This window comes from Peromyscus maniculatus, chromosome 16 (genome assembly GCF_049852395.1).
Source record: "Peromyscus maniculatus bairdii isolate BWxNUB_F1_BW_parent chromosome 16, HU_Pman_BW_mat_3.1, whole genome shotgun sequence".
NCBI lineage: Eukaryota > Metazoa > Chordata > Mammalia > Rodentia > Cricetidae > Peromyscus > Peromyscus maniculatus.
Genome location: NC_134867.1, coordinates 58,579,211 through 58,598,390, shown reverse-complemented (window position 1 = coordinate 58,598,390; position 19,180 = coordinate 58,579,211). Strand labels below are relative to the sequence as shown.

At 49.3% G+C, this 19,180-nt stretch overlaps 2 protein-coding genes and 1 long non-coding RNA gene across 4 annotated transcripts in view; all 3 read right to left on the bottom strand.

Annotated features, from left to right (window-relative positions):
* Positions 1-19,180, bottom strand: part of Sytl3 (synaptotagmin like 3) — an 80,093-nt gene that overhangs the window by 51,392 nt on the left and 9,521 nt on the right. Inside the window, exons 2-3 of one of the 2 annotated variants that reach the window (XM_076552866.1) lie at positions 8,366-8,927; positions 5,649-5,867 (exon numbers count right to left, since the gene is read on the bottom strand). In XM_076552866.1, the coding sequence (XP_076408981.1) occupies positions 5,649-5,867; positions 8,366-8,475 (329 nt within the window). In that variant the 5' untranslated portion in view covers positions 8,476-8,927. Of the gene's footprint in view, positions 1-5,648; positions 5,868-8,365; positions 10,096-19,180 lie in introns of those variants that run through there. The other variant, XM_006978043.4, reaches the window with a different exon arrangement.
* LOC143268917 (uncharacterized) lies at positions 11,717-14,665 on the bottom strand. The gene is made up of 2 exons (XM_076552863.1): positions 14,490-14,665; positions 11,717-13,659 (listed from the first exon to the last, which is right to left on the bottom strand). The coding sequence occupies exons 1-2, from the start codon at positions 14,645-14,647 to the stop codon at positions 13,404-13,406; spliced, it is 414 nt and encodes a 137-aa protein (XP_076408978.1). The 5' UTR covers positions 14,648-14,665; the 3' UTR covers positions 11,717-13,403.
* LOC143268918 (uncharacterized) lies at positions 11,717-17,086 on the bottom strand. The gene is made up of 2 exons (XR_013045133.1): positions 14,673-17,086; positions 11,717-12,926 (listed from the first exon to the last, which is right to left on the bottom strand). It is a non-coding gene; the product is annotated as an uncharacterized LOC143268918 (long non-coding RNA).

Below are 19,180 nucleotides of genomic sequence, written 5' to 3'. Positions count from 1 at the left end.
CTGACTAAGACACTTGGCTCCAGTTCTATAAAAATCCCAGGACACACTTATTATTCAAATACTTTCAAACTTGTGTAACTCCCCGAGTTTCAGGTTTGAATCTATGCAGTCCAAGCAGAAGCTTGGTATTTAGCAAGACATTGTCATCTACAAAGTTCATGCATGAGAACCCCCCACACACAATGGAGTTTTTGTTTGCTTTCTAAGTAAAACAATTCCCATAATGCTTTAAGCAAACAGGATTTGCTCTTTGGCCATATCCAGCCAGGGCTGTCCCTGGTCCCATGGGGCTGGGGTGCAGCTCGGTAGCTCACTGACTTTCTGATGGCCGACAGCCCACTCCCAGTGTGAAGCAGGAGCAAGTACCCCTTGAGACCGCAGGCATGCAACTTCTGGAGGGTGTAGCTCGGTGGTGGAGGCCTTGATCAAAATGCTTGAGGTTCTAGGTTTGAGCTCTGTTAGCAGGGGGACAAAAGTGTATGCCTGTAACCCTGGGTTCCATTCCCAACACCACGAAAGACCCTGAAGAAGCAGAGAGTGTGAACTCACAAATACCCAAAGAATAAATGGCTTCTTACAGTTTCAATTACAAATCAGTAGACAAAAGCAAACAGTTTGAGGACGGGAAGGTCGGCCCAAGAGGAACTCCTCAGAAATCTGCTTTAGACAAGTGAGCGGGCTTCTTTCAGGTGCGAGGGATTTGATCTCACTTCTTATACGGTTCTAAAGGGGGGAAATCAGAGCAAATCGCGGCAGCTTAGCTTCCTTGACCTGTCCACAGTTGTTACCTTGGACCACTTCAAGGCAGAACTGTCTACGTCAACCAAAAACCAAGGGTTAGCGCCACTGCTCACTCACACTGCTTCCTTCTGCTCACGTGTGTTCCTGTGACTGAAATCACCCCCTTTTAACTGTGGGCACCCTAGTCTACAGTATCACCTCTCCCCAGGGAACCACCCCTGTTAGGGAATATCACTTTAAGGTGTGTTACTTTTGTTTATGCTGCATTTGTCTAACCCTGTGAAGCTGTGTTACTGTGCCTGTCTAAAACACCTGATGGTCTAATAAAGAGCTGAGCGGCCAATAGTGAAGCAGGAGAAAGGATGGGCAGGGCTGGAGAGCAGAGAGAATAGATAGAGGGAGAAATCTGGGAAGAGGAAAAGAGATGGAGAAGAAGGAGCAAGAGAAAGAGGAGGACTCCAGGGGCCAGCCACCCAGCCACCCAGCCACCCAGCCACCCAGCAAGCCATGGAGTGAGATTTACAGAAATAACAGAACAGGAAAAGCCCAGAGGCAAAAGGTAGACAGGATAATTTAAAGTTAAGTAAAGCTGACTAGAAATAAGCCAAGCTAAGGCCAGGCATTCATAATTAAGCCTCTGTGTGTGATTCATTTGGGAGCTGGGTGGTGGGTCCCCAAAAAGAGTAAAACCCCAACAACACACCTCCTCTCATAGAATCACCTTTACTGTTGAAATCACACGCTTCCCACGGCATCTGGCTCTTCCTTGGGAATCAGCCCCCCCCCCCATTGGAATCGCCTTTCTCATCAGCTCCTCATCACCTGGAGTCAATCCCCTCCCGCTGGAATCACCCCTTCTCATCAGCTCCTGCCGACGACCATGCATCCTTCCTCATTCCGGAAAGCAACTTCCAACAGGTGGACCAGACCCTCTGAAGTCCTTTCTACCTTGTCTTTGTCTACAGAAGTCTTCCTGTTGCCCCCTCACTTCTCCATTTCTTTCTGCTTTCCGATACCCTACAATCCACCTCTACAAGCCAGGCGGTCTGACAGACTCAGGACCACGCCTCCTCCTTCCTTCCTTGGCTCACTAGAGCCCAGCCCCCTTTTGAATGACCCCTCAAGTTCCCTATCATCCCTGCCATCCGCCTCCTGCATTACAACAGCGTTTCTACTACACTTTTTAAAAGTTGTACTGGGTGTTGACTGAAGGCCGCGAACATACTAGGCTAACACTCTATCACCGCCATTCTTATTTTTCACATTGAGACAGGCCTTACTAAGTTGTTGGCCTTGCATGGTTAGCCGTGGCACAAGCCCCCAAGGCTGGTCTCACACTCGCTCTACAGCCCAGGCAAGCCTTGAACTTGTGACCCCCATACCTCAGCTTCTGGAAAAAGCGCAATTACACACCCACACTTCCAGACCCAGTTCCTGTTGCTCATTTATCACTGTCTTCCACTTCTTCAGGCCAGCAGACCACACAGCCACGGACCTTTGGCTGTGGCTGTAGAGCAAAGAGTATGAGCTTCAACACCAATCCCCGTGGCCTAGCACAGAGGCTTTCCATGTGCCTCTTAGGAGGCTGGCTTCCCAGGACAAGTCCAGCAGGCAGGCCAGGAATGAGGAAGGGGAGTCTGGGCTCCAGGCTCTACACTACTTTACATCGTCCTCTGCTTCAGCACCCGCTCTGAAGTGTGAACAGCAGCAGTAGCCACCCTTAAGGTGTGCTTTCAAGAAGGCTTGAAAGTACTCTCCCACTGTGATGGTCCGGGGGTCACTGCCAACTGAGTCAGCCTGGGTCCCTCATCTTTCCCTGCCCTGAGCTCTGGGGCTCTCAGCACCAGGCAGATCTCCAAGAGAAACCTTGCCCTGAAGGAAGATGCCGTCTTCCAAATGTCTCCTGGGGCCCCAGCAGCCCCAGCCAGCACACTGCACAGGCCTTTTGCTCGGCAGGAGTCTAAGTTGTATGTCGTTCTTTAAAAAGAGGGTCTCCATATGTAGTCCTCCTGGCTGTCCTGGAGCTCACAGAAGTCCACCGCTCTGGCCCTTCTTCCTACACTTTTCATTGGTACCCCCAAGCCTCCCTCTTTCTTGATTTGAAAAACCCACTTTCCTCATCCAGTTCTTATTTTTGTACTGAGGGAAAAGTAGGGGAAAGAAACATGAATGGACTTAAGACGCGTTCCCAGGTCCCACTCTGTGATATGGGGGGGGGGGGAGGGGACGACGACAGTTAAGCTCAGCAAGGGCTCAGGATTGGTGCAGCCCAGAAACTGGACGGTGGCCCCGTGGGGACAAAGCTGGGGACGGGAGTGGGGAGTGCGAAGTGGGCAAAGTGGGGTGAGAGAAAGCCTGAGTCACTGTAAACCCACTTTGGTTCTTCTAACGCGGCTTCCTTCACGAGTCTACCTGGGGTGATGCAACTATCACAGGTATTTTGAAAAACATCCTTATTTCGAAATAAGGAAGCTGGGGGTTACAGAAACGACGTTTTGTGTATTGAGTGGGTCAAGTTACAATGCCGCGCATGATGCCGTGTAGGGCAGAGATTTCAACACAGTGCCCTCCCTAGGAGACTGCCTCAGCCCAGACCCTCTGTTTTGATTTTTAGTTTGCTGTTAACTATTAGATGGGAAAACATTGCTAAGCGTTCATTATTTCCTTGATTAGGGTTGATGTGGACATCAAAGCCAGGTGCCTGGCTGAGTGGGGGAGCAAGTCCTTGGACCTGTCTAGAGATGGCTTGGAATCCATCCCTTCTCCAGGCCCACATTTTTCTCTAAGAAAAGCCGAAAGGGCCAGGCGGTGGTAGTTCACGCCTTTAATCCCAGCACTCGGGAGGCAGAGGCAGGTGGATCTCTGTGAGTTCGAGGCCAGCCTGGGCTACAGAGTGAGTTACAGGAGAGGCTCCAAAGCTACACAGAGAAACCCTGTCTTGAAAAACAAAACAAAACAAACAAACAAAAAAGAAAAAAGAAAAGCCGGAAGGACAGTGACTCCAGCAAGCCCAAGAAAGGGGGGCAACCGATCCAGAACGGGGAGACAGATGAGTCGCTCTGGCCAAAAGAAGGGACTGGTTCAAACAGAGAGGGCGGAGCCACTTGCACATTGCCGAGGGAGTGATGTGCATTCAGCTTTGCAAGGGACAGGAAATCTGGCCTTGCTGTCAGGATAACAAGGGTCAGGGTGGCCAGGCAGACAGCCCTCCTGGTTTAGGAAGGAAGCAGCTTCAATGCTGCTCTGTGTTCGGATCTCCCATGATCTGTTTTAGGGTCCCCTCCAACATGAGCAGTGACATTACAGGTTACTTTCAGACCCAAGTCTCTGGCCACTCTCCAGGTTCACATCTTCAAATTCATTCACAGATTTCAATCTGCCCCACACTTACCTCTTCCTGTAAGTCCTGTGGTATTCTCTATGTGTGCTCTTCCTTCAAGTGGGTGTGCCCTTCCATGCCTCAAAGAACCTATGACCTTCTCTCACTTGGGACAGGGGGACTTCAGGTCAACTGTGCTAAGTTTCAAAATGACTTGTTTAAAAACACCACTTCTGTGTTTAAAAGCCTCACCATCAACCAGGTGCTGTGGTGCACACCTTTAGTCCCAGCACTTAGGCAGAGGTGGGTGGATCTCTGAGTCCCAGGCCAGCTTGGTCTACATAGAGAGTTCCAGGCCAACCAGAGCTATGTAGAGAGACCCTGTCTCAAAACCAAACCAAACCAAACAAAAATGCGTCATGAGAGATGGCTCACTAGTTAAGAGCACTGGCTGCTCTTCTTGAAGACCTGGGTTCAATTCCCAGCATCCACATGGTGGCTCATAACCATCTCTAACTTCAGTTCCAGGGGATGCAACATCCTCTTCTGGTCTACTGGGTACCAGGCATGCATGTGGGGCACAAATATACATGAATGTAAAATACACATAAAAAAGTTTAAAACCCTCAACATCAAATAATTAAAATGGATGCAGACTCAGTATATAACCAAGAGTCACCATCTATTTGTGCATCTGAGCCCCCTTCCTTCCAAACACTCTCCGAGAAAGCGGCTCAGGACCCTTACCTTCCTGCTCTCACCCCCTGCCACTTTTCCTGAGGGGGATAAGGTCTAAGGACACCGAGGCACTGGGCTGGGTGTACAGTGGCCCTGCAATGTCAGCACTTGGTGGAGGCTGGACGATCAGGAGTTCAAGATCAGCCTCAGCTACATACATGGAGTTTAAAGCCAGTCTGGGCTTCACGAGACCCTATCTTTAAAAAGAAAAAGACTAAGGCACTAGTCGAGAAGCCCAAATAAATTGTTGAAAATTCTGAGTCAGGACATCATCAGCCACCAAATACATTTTATGGCTGGACATGAATGGCACACAGCTTTAATCCCAGCACCCAGGAGTCAGACCTCTGTAAGTTCGAGGCCAGCCTGGTCTTGTATCAATCTGTAGACCTTCCAGAGATACACCTGTCTCAGGAAAAAAAAAGAGAGAGAGAGAGAGAGAGATCTGCCTGCCTCTGCCTTCCGAGCGCCAGGATGGATTAAAGGTGTGTACTACCACCACCTGGCAATAAAATCATTTTTTAATTAAGATATCTCCCTCCCAAGCAGAGAAAGTGGCTCTGTCTTAGGCAGCCTGGAAGCATCTATGGATCAGACTGGGTATGATGCTTTCAGGAAGCATCTATTGATGACTGGGTATGATGCTTTCAGGAAGCATCTATTGATGACTGGGTATGATGCTTTCAGGAAGCATCTATTGATGACTGGGGCATGACGGCTACACCTGATGAGCTTGAAGCCAGGATGGTTCTGGACCATCCCTGCATCCTGGGTCAGAGGAGGAACAGAACGCTCATCTGTGTGCTCGTGTACACACACTCACATAACACACCCTACCCACCATGCTTACCTGTCTTCAAAGCACACTGTGCACTTCCACGTGCGAGTCCTCCGCAGGAATACGCGGCACTCGGAGCACACGCGGTAGCTGCAGCCCTGGCACACGGCCCCGCGGTTCAGCACCAGGCCCAGGGCCCTCTGGCAGCGTGCACAGCACTTCTCCCGGTATTCCCGGCTCGAGCTCTTTGCCCCTTTCCACCGAAGATGCTGCAGGTGTGTTTTCAGTTTCCTGCAACCCAGGGAGTTGAATAAGGATTGGGTGGCATGAGGGTTGGCTTTAACTGCCAACTTGGCGCAGCCTTGAGTCACCTGGGAAGAGCCTCGACAAGGATTGTGTACACCGGGTTGACCTGTGGACCTACCTGTGGGAGGTGTCTGAAGTTAATTGACGTGGAAAGAACCAGCCCGCTGTGGGCGGCACCATTCCCTAGGCAGGGGCACACTGTATGAGAATGGGCAAATGGAGCTGGGCGGGCAAGCAAGCACACACGTACGCATTGGTTGCTCTCTGCTCTTGGCTGTGGGTGGTGTGACAAGCTGCTTGAACTTCCTACCTGGACTTCTCCCACAATAATGGGTGGTAACCCGGGATCATAGGATAAAATCAACCTCTTTCTCCCCTAGGCTGCTTTTTGGTCCGGGTAATTTATCATAGCAACATAAATAAAACTAAGACAGACATGGACAGCAGACTACCGACAGGGACCTTCACAGACCTGCCATATAAGGCAAAGGGCTTTGGTATCTGCCAAGGCTCTATGAGCTGGTCTCTCGACTCGGGGTTTTCTGTGAAACATCGCCTTATCTCCCATGGTGGCTGTGAGGATTACATGACAAAAGATGGCAGTTTGTGATCTGCTCGCCCTTTCAGAACAGGGCCTTCCTCACCAGTATCCATGGACTCTGTTACTATTCCAACTACTGTCTCTTTAAATCACCAAAGAGATTTGAACCATTTAGTCGTTTTCCCGGCCTATTATTATTTCAATGAATTAGAGTTTACAAGTATATTTAAGGGGGTTTGAAATAAAGGAGGGAACAGGTGTGGTGACACACACACTCCCCCCTTTTTATTTTATTTAGTTTTTTTCAAGACAGGTTTCTCTGTGTAGCTTTGGAGCCTATCCTGGAACTCACTCTGTGGACCAGGCTGGCCTCGAACTCACAGAGATCCACCTGCCTCTGCCTCCCAAGTGCTGGGATTAAAGGCGTGCGCCACCACCGCCCGGCTTATACACCCCTCAGCATTTGGAACACAGAAGTACACAGAGGCAGGCAGATCTCTGTGAGTTCAAAGTCAGTCTGGTCTACACAGGGAGTTCCAGGGCAGCCAGGGCTGTATAGAGAGATCTCGTCTCAGATAGAGAGATAGATAAATGAATGAGTAAAGAAATAAAGGAGCATGGAAAAAGACCTTTGTATCTTTGGTTAATCACACAATTTCCCTCCCTCTTCAAACATTTGACTTTACATGTGTGGTGTTTTTCTATGCATATGGGTGTTTTCACCTGCATGGATGCCAGAGCGTCACGGGCTTGCAGTGCCTGTGGAGGCCAGAAGAGGGCATCGGGTTCCCCGAGACTGAAGTTACAAAGGGTTGTAAACTACCATATTGGGAATCGAACCCTAGTCCTCCGGAAGAGCAGTCAGTGCTCTTAACTGCTAAGTCATCTCTCTAGTGACTCCGAGAAAAGTTCTCCTCTTAAAAACATTGGCTTGTCCCCTCCTTGGTGTTAGGAGTGACCGTAGGGTTTCTTACACACTAAGCAAATGCTCGATCATTCATCTGCTTACTTCAAACATGCCTAATAGCTAAAAGGTGATCTTGAACTGTCTTTTTTTAATTAAAAAATATTTCGATTTCTTTCAATTTTATGTGTATGAGTGTTTTGTCTGTACGCATATATGTGCACCACATGAGTGCCTGGTTCCCACAGAGGCCAGAGAGGGCATTGGGTCCCCCTGGAATGGAGTTACAGATGGTTGTAACTGAAATTGAACCCAGGGTCTCTGCAAGATCAAAAAGTGCCCTTAACGGCTGAGCCATCTCCCGAGCCCTGACCTTGAACCCCTTAATCCTCCCATTTCTACCTCCCGGGTACTGAGATTTCAGGTGTGCCCATGAACTCTGAAAAACAAGCCATGTATTTACAGAGGGAAAGATCCCGCAGCTAACAGTGGGCGGTTCTGCGGTCCAGAGCCGCCAGGATGTGCAACCTCAGACCAAACAGCCAGGCCAGAAAAGAAGCTTCTGTTGATAGAGGGGCCAGGGAACAGGCTAAGCAGGTTCACCCTCCTTCCAAGCCAGCCGCAAGGCAAACGTGAACAAAGAGAAAAGGCAGAAATGGATTCCACCGGTTTTCTGTTTTTGACCCTCCTTCTTTGTGCCTCCAGGTACCACGGAAAACACCGGAGGGGGCTTAACTGGAAGTTTTCCCTTGAGGGGGCTGCCAGAAGCCTGCCGGTGCGCCTCTATTATTCTCACAAAGTGGGCAAGCGCACAAGGAGCAAATATCACAAAGGCACCCTTTCCAAAGAATTGTGGAATTAATTTAGTTCTATTGCGAAAACAATCCTCGCCCCCACCCCTTCACTGGGACCCTTCTGGGTTAGACATTCAGCCCCGAGCGAGCTAGCAGTCGCAGTCGCAAGGACGCCGACGAGCCATGGCTCCAAACAGAAAAAGCCAAACCCCATAGGACCGCCCCAGGTCGAAGCACGGCTTACCGGACCCTTTCCTCTTCCATGCTTTGAACAGCCTGATCTCGGTAGAGGACCCCGAGAATGACCTCCCGTTCCAACTCCTTGAAGGACTCCAGGTCCACTTCATGGGCCATTTCCTCTCCCCGAGACGGACAGAAGAGATCCACCGTCCTGTGGAGACGCCGGAGTCCAGCTGCTTCCCTCGATCCTGCAGGAGCGAGGCCCCTCTCTGGTTTCACCAGTGACCGTGTTTGACTTGGGACTCTCGCTTCCTTCCGAACTGGGTCATACTCCCTCGGAGAAGCAAGCTCCGCGAGGCCGCCCCACGGCCACCCGAGGGGTGTTTCCACTGGGCTCTGCCTGATGAGACAAGAGCGTATCTTTTTCTGAGGTTTTGCCAGAGATTGTTATAAATGATGCATGGTTGCTGAGCAGATAATTTCTGTAAAGCGCGAGTGATCTCCACCCTGAGGAAGTTCACAAATAGCAAGGGGAGAGCAAACTTTCTCCAGAAAAAAAAAAAAAAAATGTGTCCAGGTCAGCAGAAGCGACAACCAAAAGTCGAGCCTGTTTGAAGCCTTAAAACCTGTCGGAAAAGACAAAGAATAAACAAAACCAGCATTAGTGGCCCTGGCCCAGCACCTCTGTGGCATCACTTCTGAGGACACAGCTTTGCATTTTAGGCTGCGATTCAAACGTTATTAAAAAAGACATCTTTCCAACACTTCTTATAATTTCCACACTTGGATTTTCCTACCAAGAATTCTGGATCTTCAGCTGTGAGATGACAAGGAGCCCGGTTTGATGTCCCGAGAGATGGGCAGTGATTCTGTCACCACAAACATTAGAGTTCACCAATTCAGTTACAGAGACCCAGGTGGTCTAGCCTGCTGCACACCAGGCTATCTGGATGTGTGTATGATATAGCTCACTGCCCCTGGAGTGATGAACGAGACCATACAAGATCAGATCAAGCACAGAGAAAATGAGGCAACCAGAGGCGTGAAGGGTACAGTGTCCAAGCAACAAAACCCGGCAGACTACCTGGCGGCGAGTTTCTTTTAAAAGTAGACGACAAACCTGATGGAACACATTTTACAATATGGAGGCCACAGAGTGGACTGTTTGCCTTGGAAGAAGGAGGGTCCAAGTGCAATCCCAGAACCCACGGAGAAGTGCTGGGCACGGAGGAGGCTTGCTCTTCTAACCCAAGTGTTGGGGAGGTGGAGACAGGCAGATCCCTCCGGCTTGTTGCTCAGCAAACTTAGCCAAATGACTGGTTCCAGGCCAGCCAAGGACCCTGTCGTTAAAAAAAACCAAACCAAGGTGTGTGGTCTGAGGGACAACAGCTGGAGTTGTCACCTGGCTTCTATAAGTGTGTTCCTGCACACACAGGAGCAAATATACATCACACACACACACACACACACACACACACACACACACACACACACACACACACACACTAAAAATGTGGTGTGGTGGGGCTGTGGAGATGACTCAGTGGTTAAGAGCACTTAAATTGTTCCCAGCACCCACACTGGGTAACTCACAACTGCCTGTAACTCCAGCTCCAGGGAATCCAAAGCTTTCTTCCAGCTTCTGTGGGCATTCCCGTGCACAAACACACACTCACACAGAATTAAAATAAAAGTAAAAAAAAATACTATGTTCAATGCATGAACATGTACATGTTCATTTATCAATTATTGTCCACGCACATAAAGTATGTGCCATCCCAGCCACGCTCTCATCAAAACCATCACAAAAATACTGAACAAGGCAAGAATTTCCCATCTCAGAAATAATCTTATTGGGCCATTATAATATATATATATATATATATATATATATATATATATATATATATATTATATAATTGCTGACTGAAGCGTCTTTACTGAGCACATGGCAACTTTACATCATCTTAATTGAAAATACATTAGAAGGAAGGGCGGCCTCAGCTGTTGGCTATTATTTTTACAAGTATTGTCAAAACTCAAAAAAAAAATGTAACCAATTAGGGGAATGTGAATAACTACAGCAACCTCAACTTATCAATTATTTATGTCCTGTAATAGCACCATGAGCATCATTAGGCATCAGGCCTTGTTTCTGTTTAGTTCAAGTCAAAAGATTCTGCATTCATCCATCTAGTAAGAACACATAGATGGTTCAAGCAGTATGCTTTCTGTAATGCCATTTTAATTTTCCAGCCTAGTGGACCCCTTAGTAATAAGGAGTCCTTTCGGTACTTCGGCAGCTACACCCCTTTTAAATTCATGAATGATAAGCAACAGACACTATGGCATCCTTCTCTCTCAACAAGTGCTCTTGACTCTTCTTCATCAGTAGTCTGGGGAGGTCTCTGTATCTCAATGCATAAAATAAAGTACATTGGGTTATAAAGCAAATTGATCACACGGAACTATTCAAAAATTGTTACATAGTAGTATGTGTATTTATTAATACATGAGATAATTAAGGTCTGGCAGTTATTTAATGAGTAGCATAATGTCAAAGTGGCAATGATATAAACAATGCTTTGAGATATCTATGGCACATGGCGTCATAGGAAAATACTTGTGATTTCTATTGGAAACAAGGTTACAAGTTTGGCTGATTTTACCTTGGCTTTTTCTTATATTCAGAATAGAAGAAAATGCTAAATTTTAGTTAAAGATTAGTGGAACTAGGGTCTGGAGAGGTTTCTCAGTGGTTAAGTGCTGTGGATATTGCTCTATATAAATAAAACACTGATGGCCAGTGACCAGGCAGGAAGTAGGTTGCCAGGCAGGAAGTAGGTGGGACAAGGAGAGAGGAGAATTCTGGGAAGCGGAAGGCTGAGGAAGGAGACACTGCCAGCCACTGCCAGGACAAGCAGCATGTGAAGATGCCGGTAAGCCACCAGCCACATGGCAAGGTATAGATTTATAAAAATGGGTTAATTTAAGATAAAAGAACAGTTAGCAAGAAGCCTGCCACGGCCATACAGTTTATAAGTGATATAAGCGTCTGAGTGGTTATTTTATAAGTGGATTGCGGGACTGTGGGGCTTGTGGAACCTGGAGAGAAGCCCTCCAGCAACAAATGGTGCCCAACGGCTCAAGTTTCCACCTTAAACCTGAGAATATTTAATAACCAATTCTAAACAGAGCCAAAACCAGGTTCCTGCTTCTTGTCTCATACAGGCAGCTAGACGCCGCAAAATGCGGGTTTGAACACTGGCGGGTTCCTGGCGTGTGCGTTTGACCGGCAGTATGGCGGAAATGAGGCCTCTGCCAGCGGCACATTACGCTGTGTGGTGAAAGACCCCCGGCTGAGATCTTTCTCCGGGAGAGACCCCAAACCCAAGGAACACACCGAAACCACAGATCAGATGCAAAAGCAAGAGGGTTTATTTAGACCAGGTACCTGGGGCGAAGTCTCTTGGAGGACTTGCGCGCCTTCCTAGGGCAAGGGGGACTTTTATGGGATCCCAGGGGCAGAGGCGCGGTTACAGAAGCGAGAAGCATAGTTACAGGGTCCCTATTGGTTGTTTCAAAGAAGGCCAGGGTGAACTTGGGGTCATATGTGTGTGGCTGATTTGGCCTTGTCCAGGCCAGCTGCTTATTCCTCAAGGCCAGGGGGCCAGCCATAAAATATCAACTGTCTTACTCCCAAGGCTGCTGACCACAGTTATCTCTCTCAAGGCTGGCCATAGCTATCTTTGTCAAGGCCGGGTAGCTGGCTATGGCTGTGAACTCCTGTTTTTCTGATTCCTGCAGAATGGCGTTTCTAAGGCCAAGTTATAGGGGGGGGGCGCATTTCATTGGCCCAAAGCCCCATGTCCTCATAATGGAGCGGGGGTCTTTCATTCCCCCATTTTCTTTTGTACCAAATGAAATCTTTCATTTTAGGATGGAGAATAAGGGGTTAGCTCTATCTCTGACTGTCTGAGCCTCTGATATTGTTTGGTTAGGATCAAAGCCTGGGCAACAGAAACCCTATTCTTGATGAATTGTACCAATCTGTTGAGGATGTATGACCCAAACAATAAAATGAGCAGGAGGACGATTAGGGGGCCCATAATGGTGGAGACAAGGGTCGTAAACCATGGTGACCTTTGGAACTATCTTTTAAATCATTTTTGTTGAGCATGGCTACTTGGAGCTGTCTGAATTGGCCGGTCTCCATAAGGGCTATGGTTCTGTATCTACCCCAGTAGCTATTTTGTCCATGGTAATTTTTTCCAGTAACAGGGCCAGCGTCAGGGAAACAGGCTCTCTGGTGATGTCCCTCCTTATGTCAGGAGGACTATTAGGGGGATCAAGGGGGCCCCCGGGTGAGTCTTATCTTTAGTGGGTTTGGAGAGCGTTGAACTAGATGTCTCGGTGCCCTCAGCTTCGTCGGGTTCCTTGGCAGCCTTTACATGCGACGCGTGGACCCAAGCCGCTATCCCGTCAACCTCGGCTCTAGGTTCCTGGATTGATGGCGTCGGACCTAGACAGAGTCCCCAATCTTGAATGGGTGAGGCACCACCGGGCGGTTCAGTTGCTCCCGGCAGGCAGGGGTTTTTGCACCGTCTTTTGCATCAATTGGAGGGCTAGTGGCAAAAGAGGAGATATCAGAGTAAAGGAAATTTACAATTGGTGGGGGAGCCCCATACATGATCTCGAACGGGGTTAGGCCATGAGGCCCAGGAGTGTTCCGGGCTCGGTAAAGGGCTAGGGGGAGTAGGAGCACCCAATCTCTAGTGCCAGTTGCAAGCGTTAATTTGGTTAAAGTCTCCTTAATGGTTTTATTTGCACGTTCTACCTGTCCTGAGCTCTGGGGGCTGTATGCACAATGAAGTTTCCAATCGATCCCCCGTAGCCTGGCCACCTCCTGACTTACCTGGGAGACGAAGGCGGGCCCATTGTCTGACCCCAATATCTGGGGTATTCCATACCTGGGAAAGATGTCATCTAGGAGTTTTTTTGGTTACCACGTTAGTGGTCTTTTTTTCTTGGTAGGCAAGGCCTCTGTCCATCTATGATGTAAGCGTGTCGCTCGGGGCTTTATTTCGCCCCCATTTTCTTTGTTAGTTCCTGGTCCTCCGGGCTTCCGCCATCCGGAGGGCCTGGGTCAGCGCGATCAGCTCTGCCTTTTGGGCCGATGTTCCAGGTGGCAGTGGTGAGGTCCAAACTATCTCCGATTCGGTGGTGACGGCTGCTCCAGTCCTCCGTTCTCTTTCTTGGAGGAAGCTGTTCCCATCCATGAACCAGGCAGCAGGGTTGCGGGGTTGAGGGAGACAACTGGTCTGCACACCATTCGATCTGAGGGCTGCTGGACCAGAGCTTTTACCGCATGGGAGGATAACACAGTTAATGGCTGTCCCAAAGTCAGTTTCCCTGCATCCTTGAGCAAAACAGCAATGGCTACCACATGTAGACAGGGGGGCGGGCCATCCTGCAGCTACCGGGCTTTCATGGCCCCAGTCTCTGTATCAACATTTCTTTTGCAAAGCCTGAGTTCTCGTCCACGAACAGTTTAAAGGGCTAGGACTTGTAGGGGGCTCCCTTTGGGTCCTGTCCAGATGTCAGCTGAACCTTTTTTTTTTTTTTTTTTTTTTTTTTTTTGGTTGTCCTTTGATACCTCCTGTTACCTGTGGCCCCCTGGACCAAAGCTGTGCGGTCATTGAGAGAGCCTCCGGTATGGGTCAGGACTGAATGTTGAGCCCCGGTGTCCACTAGGAAGGTCACTGGCTGCCCCCTAATCTTGAGAGTTATCCTAGGTCGGGGGGAGGGGGTCTCCTGGCCTTGACCTCCCCAATCTTCCAGATTGAGGACCCTTGGCTTAGGTCTCCGAGACCCTTGAGGCTTTTTTTGATCAGTCACGAGCCCAATGTCCTCTCTGTTTACAGTAAGCACTTTGTCTTTGTCAAGCAGTGTTCTTTTTTTGATCTCCCGTCCTAACTTCCTAACTCCCTCTCTGACCTGTCCCTGAGACATTACAGTGGCCAGGACTTTTTTGTTTGTTTTTCCTCTCCCTCCGTGTCTCTCTAAGTTCTTTTTTTAAAAACGCGCTGCCGGCGTCTCTTTCTGGTAACCTGAGCCCAATCGGTAGGGGGTTAGAGCCCCTGGAGACCCGCTAAGAGCAACTGGCCAGAGATGTAGGTGTTCCCTACCTTCGCTGCTTTGTCCCGCCTTTCTCGTAGGCGACCGGCAATTGGGGAGGAAGCAGGAACTCATCCTCCGCTGTTTGGGGGCCGCTGCAGGAGCCGCCGGTCCCTCCGGCGCTGTCGGGGGGGTTGTAACACTCGGGGCGGGGTGACTCGGCGTCCATGGGTGACGCCGCCCCCTAGAGTCACCTTTCCCATATTGGGCCGGAGCCGGTCGTGGCACATCGCTGTGGGTCGCCGGCCAGGGGGCGGTCCCTCGCCGACCCCATCCCCGGCCCCGCCTGCGTGTCCCTGCCACATCCCGTGTCCGCCTGCGCCGCCGCTGCCGACTGTGCCGCTCGGCCGCCCATCGCGCTATCCACCGCCCCTCCGAGCGAGCGGCTGTGGGGCGTTGCCGGGACCAAGGCCGCCTGCGCCGCCGCTGGCTCCCCGCCGCCCGGGTCCGGCTGGTCGCCGGCCCCGCCCCTGGCCCCGCCTGTGTCGCCGCGGGCCTCCGCCGCCCGGGTCCCGGCCAGCCGCGCCGGGGGCCGCCGCGCGCGCGCGCGCGCGCGCGCCGCCGGAGGGCAGGTCCGAGCCCGAGTAGGCGCGGGTGCGGCCGTTGGCGGCGGGGCCACTCTGCTTGGTGCCCATGTCCGCGCCGCCCCGGGCCTCCGCGATCAGATTCCCCTGGTCTGCACCAGCTCCAAGTCCGCTGTTAGGCGCCACGCGGAAAACCACGGCCCGGCGGGGCGGACTCCTCCGCCCGCACGGGAGACATGGACAGCCGGGGAGAGCGGGGAGTGAGGGGAGCCCCCCCCAGCGCCGTCCCGGACCCCCGCGACCGCGCCGCGGCCGCGCGGACGGGAGGAGGCGCGGGGAGCTCCGGCACCCGCCGCCGCCACCGCCATCACCGCTGACGGCCTGCGGGGACTGGGCAGGGGGCGTCCCGGCGCCCTAGCTTCCCGGCAGCCCTGCCTGCGCGTTCTCTTCTCCTGCACCCGCTTGCAAGCCTGCCCGCGCGCCCGCCTGCGCCGGAGCAGCGGCCCGCGGGGAGAGGAAAAGACTCGCTGGTGTGGGGTTAGGGAGGAACAGGGAGTGGGAGGGATCCGCCGATCTGGCTTCCTCGGCCCCGGGATTCGGCGAGCGCTGCTGCCGCCGGGGGGCTGAGGGGAAGAGAAACGGCTTAACCCATGGGGGAGGTTCTGTTGTCAGGAGTCTCCACATGGCAATGTATGGGACCTGGTCCGGGTGGCCATGGGGACTGGAAGCAAAAACTTTTTTCTCCACCTGTGAAATAAGACTGAGGTTAAAGGTTTCCTGACGAGGCCATCCTACATCCATTTTAACCCAATCGGCCTCGCAAAGAGTGATCTATTTTTTTTTTTTTTTCTTGATTACGACTCCTTTGTTGTTGGCTCGTGTCTTTCTTTACGTCTGACCAGTGTTTAAGCATGAGGCTCAAGGGGGTGATGACAGTCTGTCCTATGGCTGTTTTTAGGAGGAGAACGGTTAAACAGAAAACAAAAAACGACAGACCAATACAAATAACACTGACACGCGCTGCGCGGCTTCGGTTCCAAACCGAAAGCAAAACCAGAAAAACCGTGCCCCCGGAGGGGTCTTCAGACCGTGCCACAGAGGGCACTACAGATCGTGCCTCAGAGGGCACTTCAGACCGTGCCTCAGAAGGCACTACAGATTCCCGTGGAACTCCCTTCCAGGGTTTCAGATTTCCCTAGGACGTCTCCTAGGGTTCAGCGGCGAAGTCCAGACCCGTCGGTCCCCCCTTTCAGATCCACTGACACAGACAGATTATCAGACGCAGGCGCGGAGACAAACAAACAACATTTAACATTCAGACAAACAGACAACCCTCAGACTGGACAGGGATGACATAAATCAAGGCCGGCCGGCTTACCTCCTGATGGTGGGTCGGTGGTTCCAGGGAGGGGTCTCATTCCCCGTACGGGCCACCAAATGAAAGACCCCCGGCTGAGATCTTTCTCCGGGAGAGACCCCAAACCCAAGGAACACACCGAAACCACAGATCAGATGCAAAAGCAAGAGGGTTTATTTAGACCAGGTACCTGGGGCGAAGTCTCTTGGAGGACTTGCGCGCCTTCCTAGGGCAAGGGGGACTTTTATGGGATCCCAGGGGCAGAGGCGCGGTTACAGAAGCGAGAAGCATAGTTACAGGGTCCCTATTGGTTGTTTCAAAGAAGGCCAGGGTGAACTTGGGGTCATATGTGTGTGGCTGATTTGGCCTTGTCCAGGCCAGCTGCTTATTCCTCAAGGCCAGGGGGCCAGCCATAAAATATCAACTGTCTTACTCCCAAGGCTGCTGACCACAGTTATCTCTCTCAAGGCTGGCCATAGCTATCTTTGTCAAGGCCGGGTAGCTGGCTATGGCTGTGAACTCCTGTTTTTCTGATTCCTGCAGAATGGCGTTTCTAAGGCCAAGTTATAGGGGGGGGGCGCATTTCATTGGCCCAAAGCCCCATGTCCTCATAATGGAGCGGGGGTCTTTCAGTGGTAGATTTAGTCTTTACTAGTATTTAAAAAAAAAAAAAAAAGAGGTTTCTGGGCTACACGCTGCTTTGATAAAAGCTCAGACCCACTATTTCTGAGACTTGATGACTCCCAGAGCTGGAGAAAACGTACCACTGCCATGTTGAAAAGCTGAAGGGGGCGGAGCCAGCAGCCACAGTGCTGTTTCAGGCTTAGAAGGCTACAGTCAATAAGACTGAGTCAGATAAAATAGTTTATAATACATGTAAAAATATACGTAGGCTTAAAAGACAATATATATATGTATATATATATATACCATTATATAAACAAATGGTATCTAAAAATAAATTGTTTAAAAAAACAGTAAAGGTAATAAGCCACGTAAAGATGACTATCACACACAAAATCTGGATTATGTTTTCTTTGATATTCATAACTAAAGAAAAACATTTGATTATAAAAGCTGTTAAGTTATGCCAAAATGTAAATTTTAAAGGTACCTTGACTTCAAAATTTGGATATAAGGATGTGTTACTTTGGAAAAGAGGTTCTGCTTTTGTTTCCACAGAAAGCCAGAGGCTATGGATTTGTTCCAGATTAAGATACATCAGATTTCACCAGCCAAGACCCCCTGAAAGGTCTCCGATGACACCATGGCCCAGATGATCCAACATCCAGAGCGGTTTCAAGGCAACTGGTTCACACAATACAGCCTCATGGACTACCCCATAGGCCTAAAATTTTCTTTGCGTCCCCATAAGATACAGCGCCCCCCTCCAGCAGGAAGTAGTAAGAGATGCTACGCCCAAATTCCCAAATATACCAAGCTGGCTTTAGAGGTGGAATTGGCTCACTTCCCCTCTAAACCCAGACATATTGCTTTAAAAAAAAATGGTTAAGAGATTCTTGTGTCCCAAATCAGAAGAGCCCTCTGGTGTGGGACAGAGAAAAACCAATATTTTTATTTAAAACAGGTTGATTATAAATGTGATCTCTTTCTAAAAAAAAAAAAAAAAAAAGGAGATATGATATAGATATATAGGAGGATATGGAGATGATAAGATAAAAGGGTAGATTAATAAACCTACTTTTAAAGAACAACTTGTTTAAAATGTTTTACATTGGTATATATTTTAGTTATTGATACAAACTTGAAGTTAATTTTGTTATACTGTATATATATATTTCTATTCTTGTTTGAGGTATTATGTTTATGTAACTCATTTAAAATTGTAATGGATAATTAAAAATAGATTAATAATTAGTCATCTATGATAATCATATCTGTAGCCATGTTAGTTAAGTCTTCTAGGTATACATAGATATATTTCAGATAGGTAGGTAATCTTCAAACACTTCATAGACCTAGAGAATATGGCATTTAAATAACTTAAAATTCTGTTGACGTGAGACACAATTGCTCCTGGCTGCACCAATTGATCCCGAGAGAATGTTGGGCTTCTAACACATTTCCATTTGGAAGTTTGTCTTTTTGGCACAAAATGGCCTACTGGGCAAAGAACTGCCCTTGCCTTGATGGCTGACAGTACAAATATAATGTTGTCCTTTCTGGACAAGTGGGACACAAGGAAAGCGACCACTGTACTCTGCCAAGACAGGGTAAGATGGTCTCTCAGAATTCTTGCTTCTAAAAATGGTCTGTCAAATACTCTAGGCCTGTAGCCAATTTAAATGCACCAACAATGCTGAGAAACATTAAGTGACTGTCCAGGCTGCCAGCTGTCTTGGTCTACTTTTGCAAGATTCCTGAAAGTTGCTTGCATCCATCTACCATTTCTCAGGTACCATTATGTTCCTTCTCAGGTCTTTGATGTGGTTGAAAACTAGATGATTGTAATTTCCTCAGTTATGATAAAAGATAAGTTAGATATAAAACCTTAAACTCACAAATATAAGATAGATAGGACATCTTCTTTAATATTGTAACTATAATTCTTGCTCGGTAATTGTTTTGTTATATGTAATTTTACCATGTTAAAGTTAAAACCTTCCTTTTTAAAAAAAGAAAAAAGGGAGAAGTGCTGTGGATATTGCTCTATATAAATAAAACACTGATGGCCAGTGACCAGGCAGGAAGTAGGTTGCCAGGCAGGAAGTAGGTGGGACAAGGAGAAAGGAGAATTCCGGGAAGTGGAAGGCTGAGGAGAGAGACACTGCAGCCACTGCCAGGAGAAGCAGCATGTAAA

Coding starts and splice junctions, on each gene's coding strand:
- LOC143268917 (XM_076552863.1), bottom strand. CDS start 14,647: ATGGACGCCGAGTCACCCCGCCCCGAGTGTTACAACCCCCCCGACAGC. Junction 13,660..14,489: donor GGCGGGACAAAGCAGCGAAG/GTAGGGAACACC, acceptor ATGCGGTAAAAG/CTCTGGTCCAGCAGCCCTCA.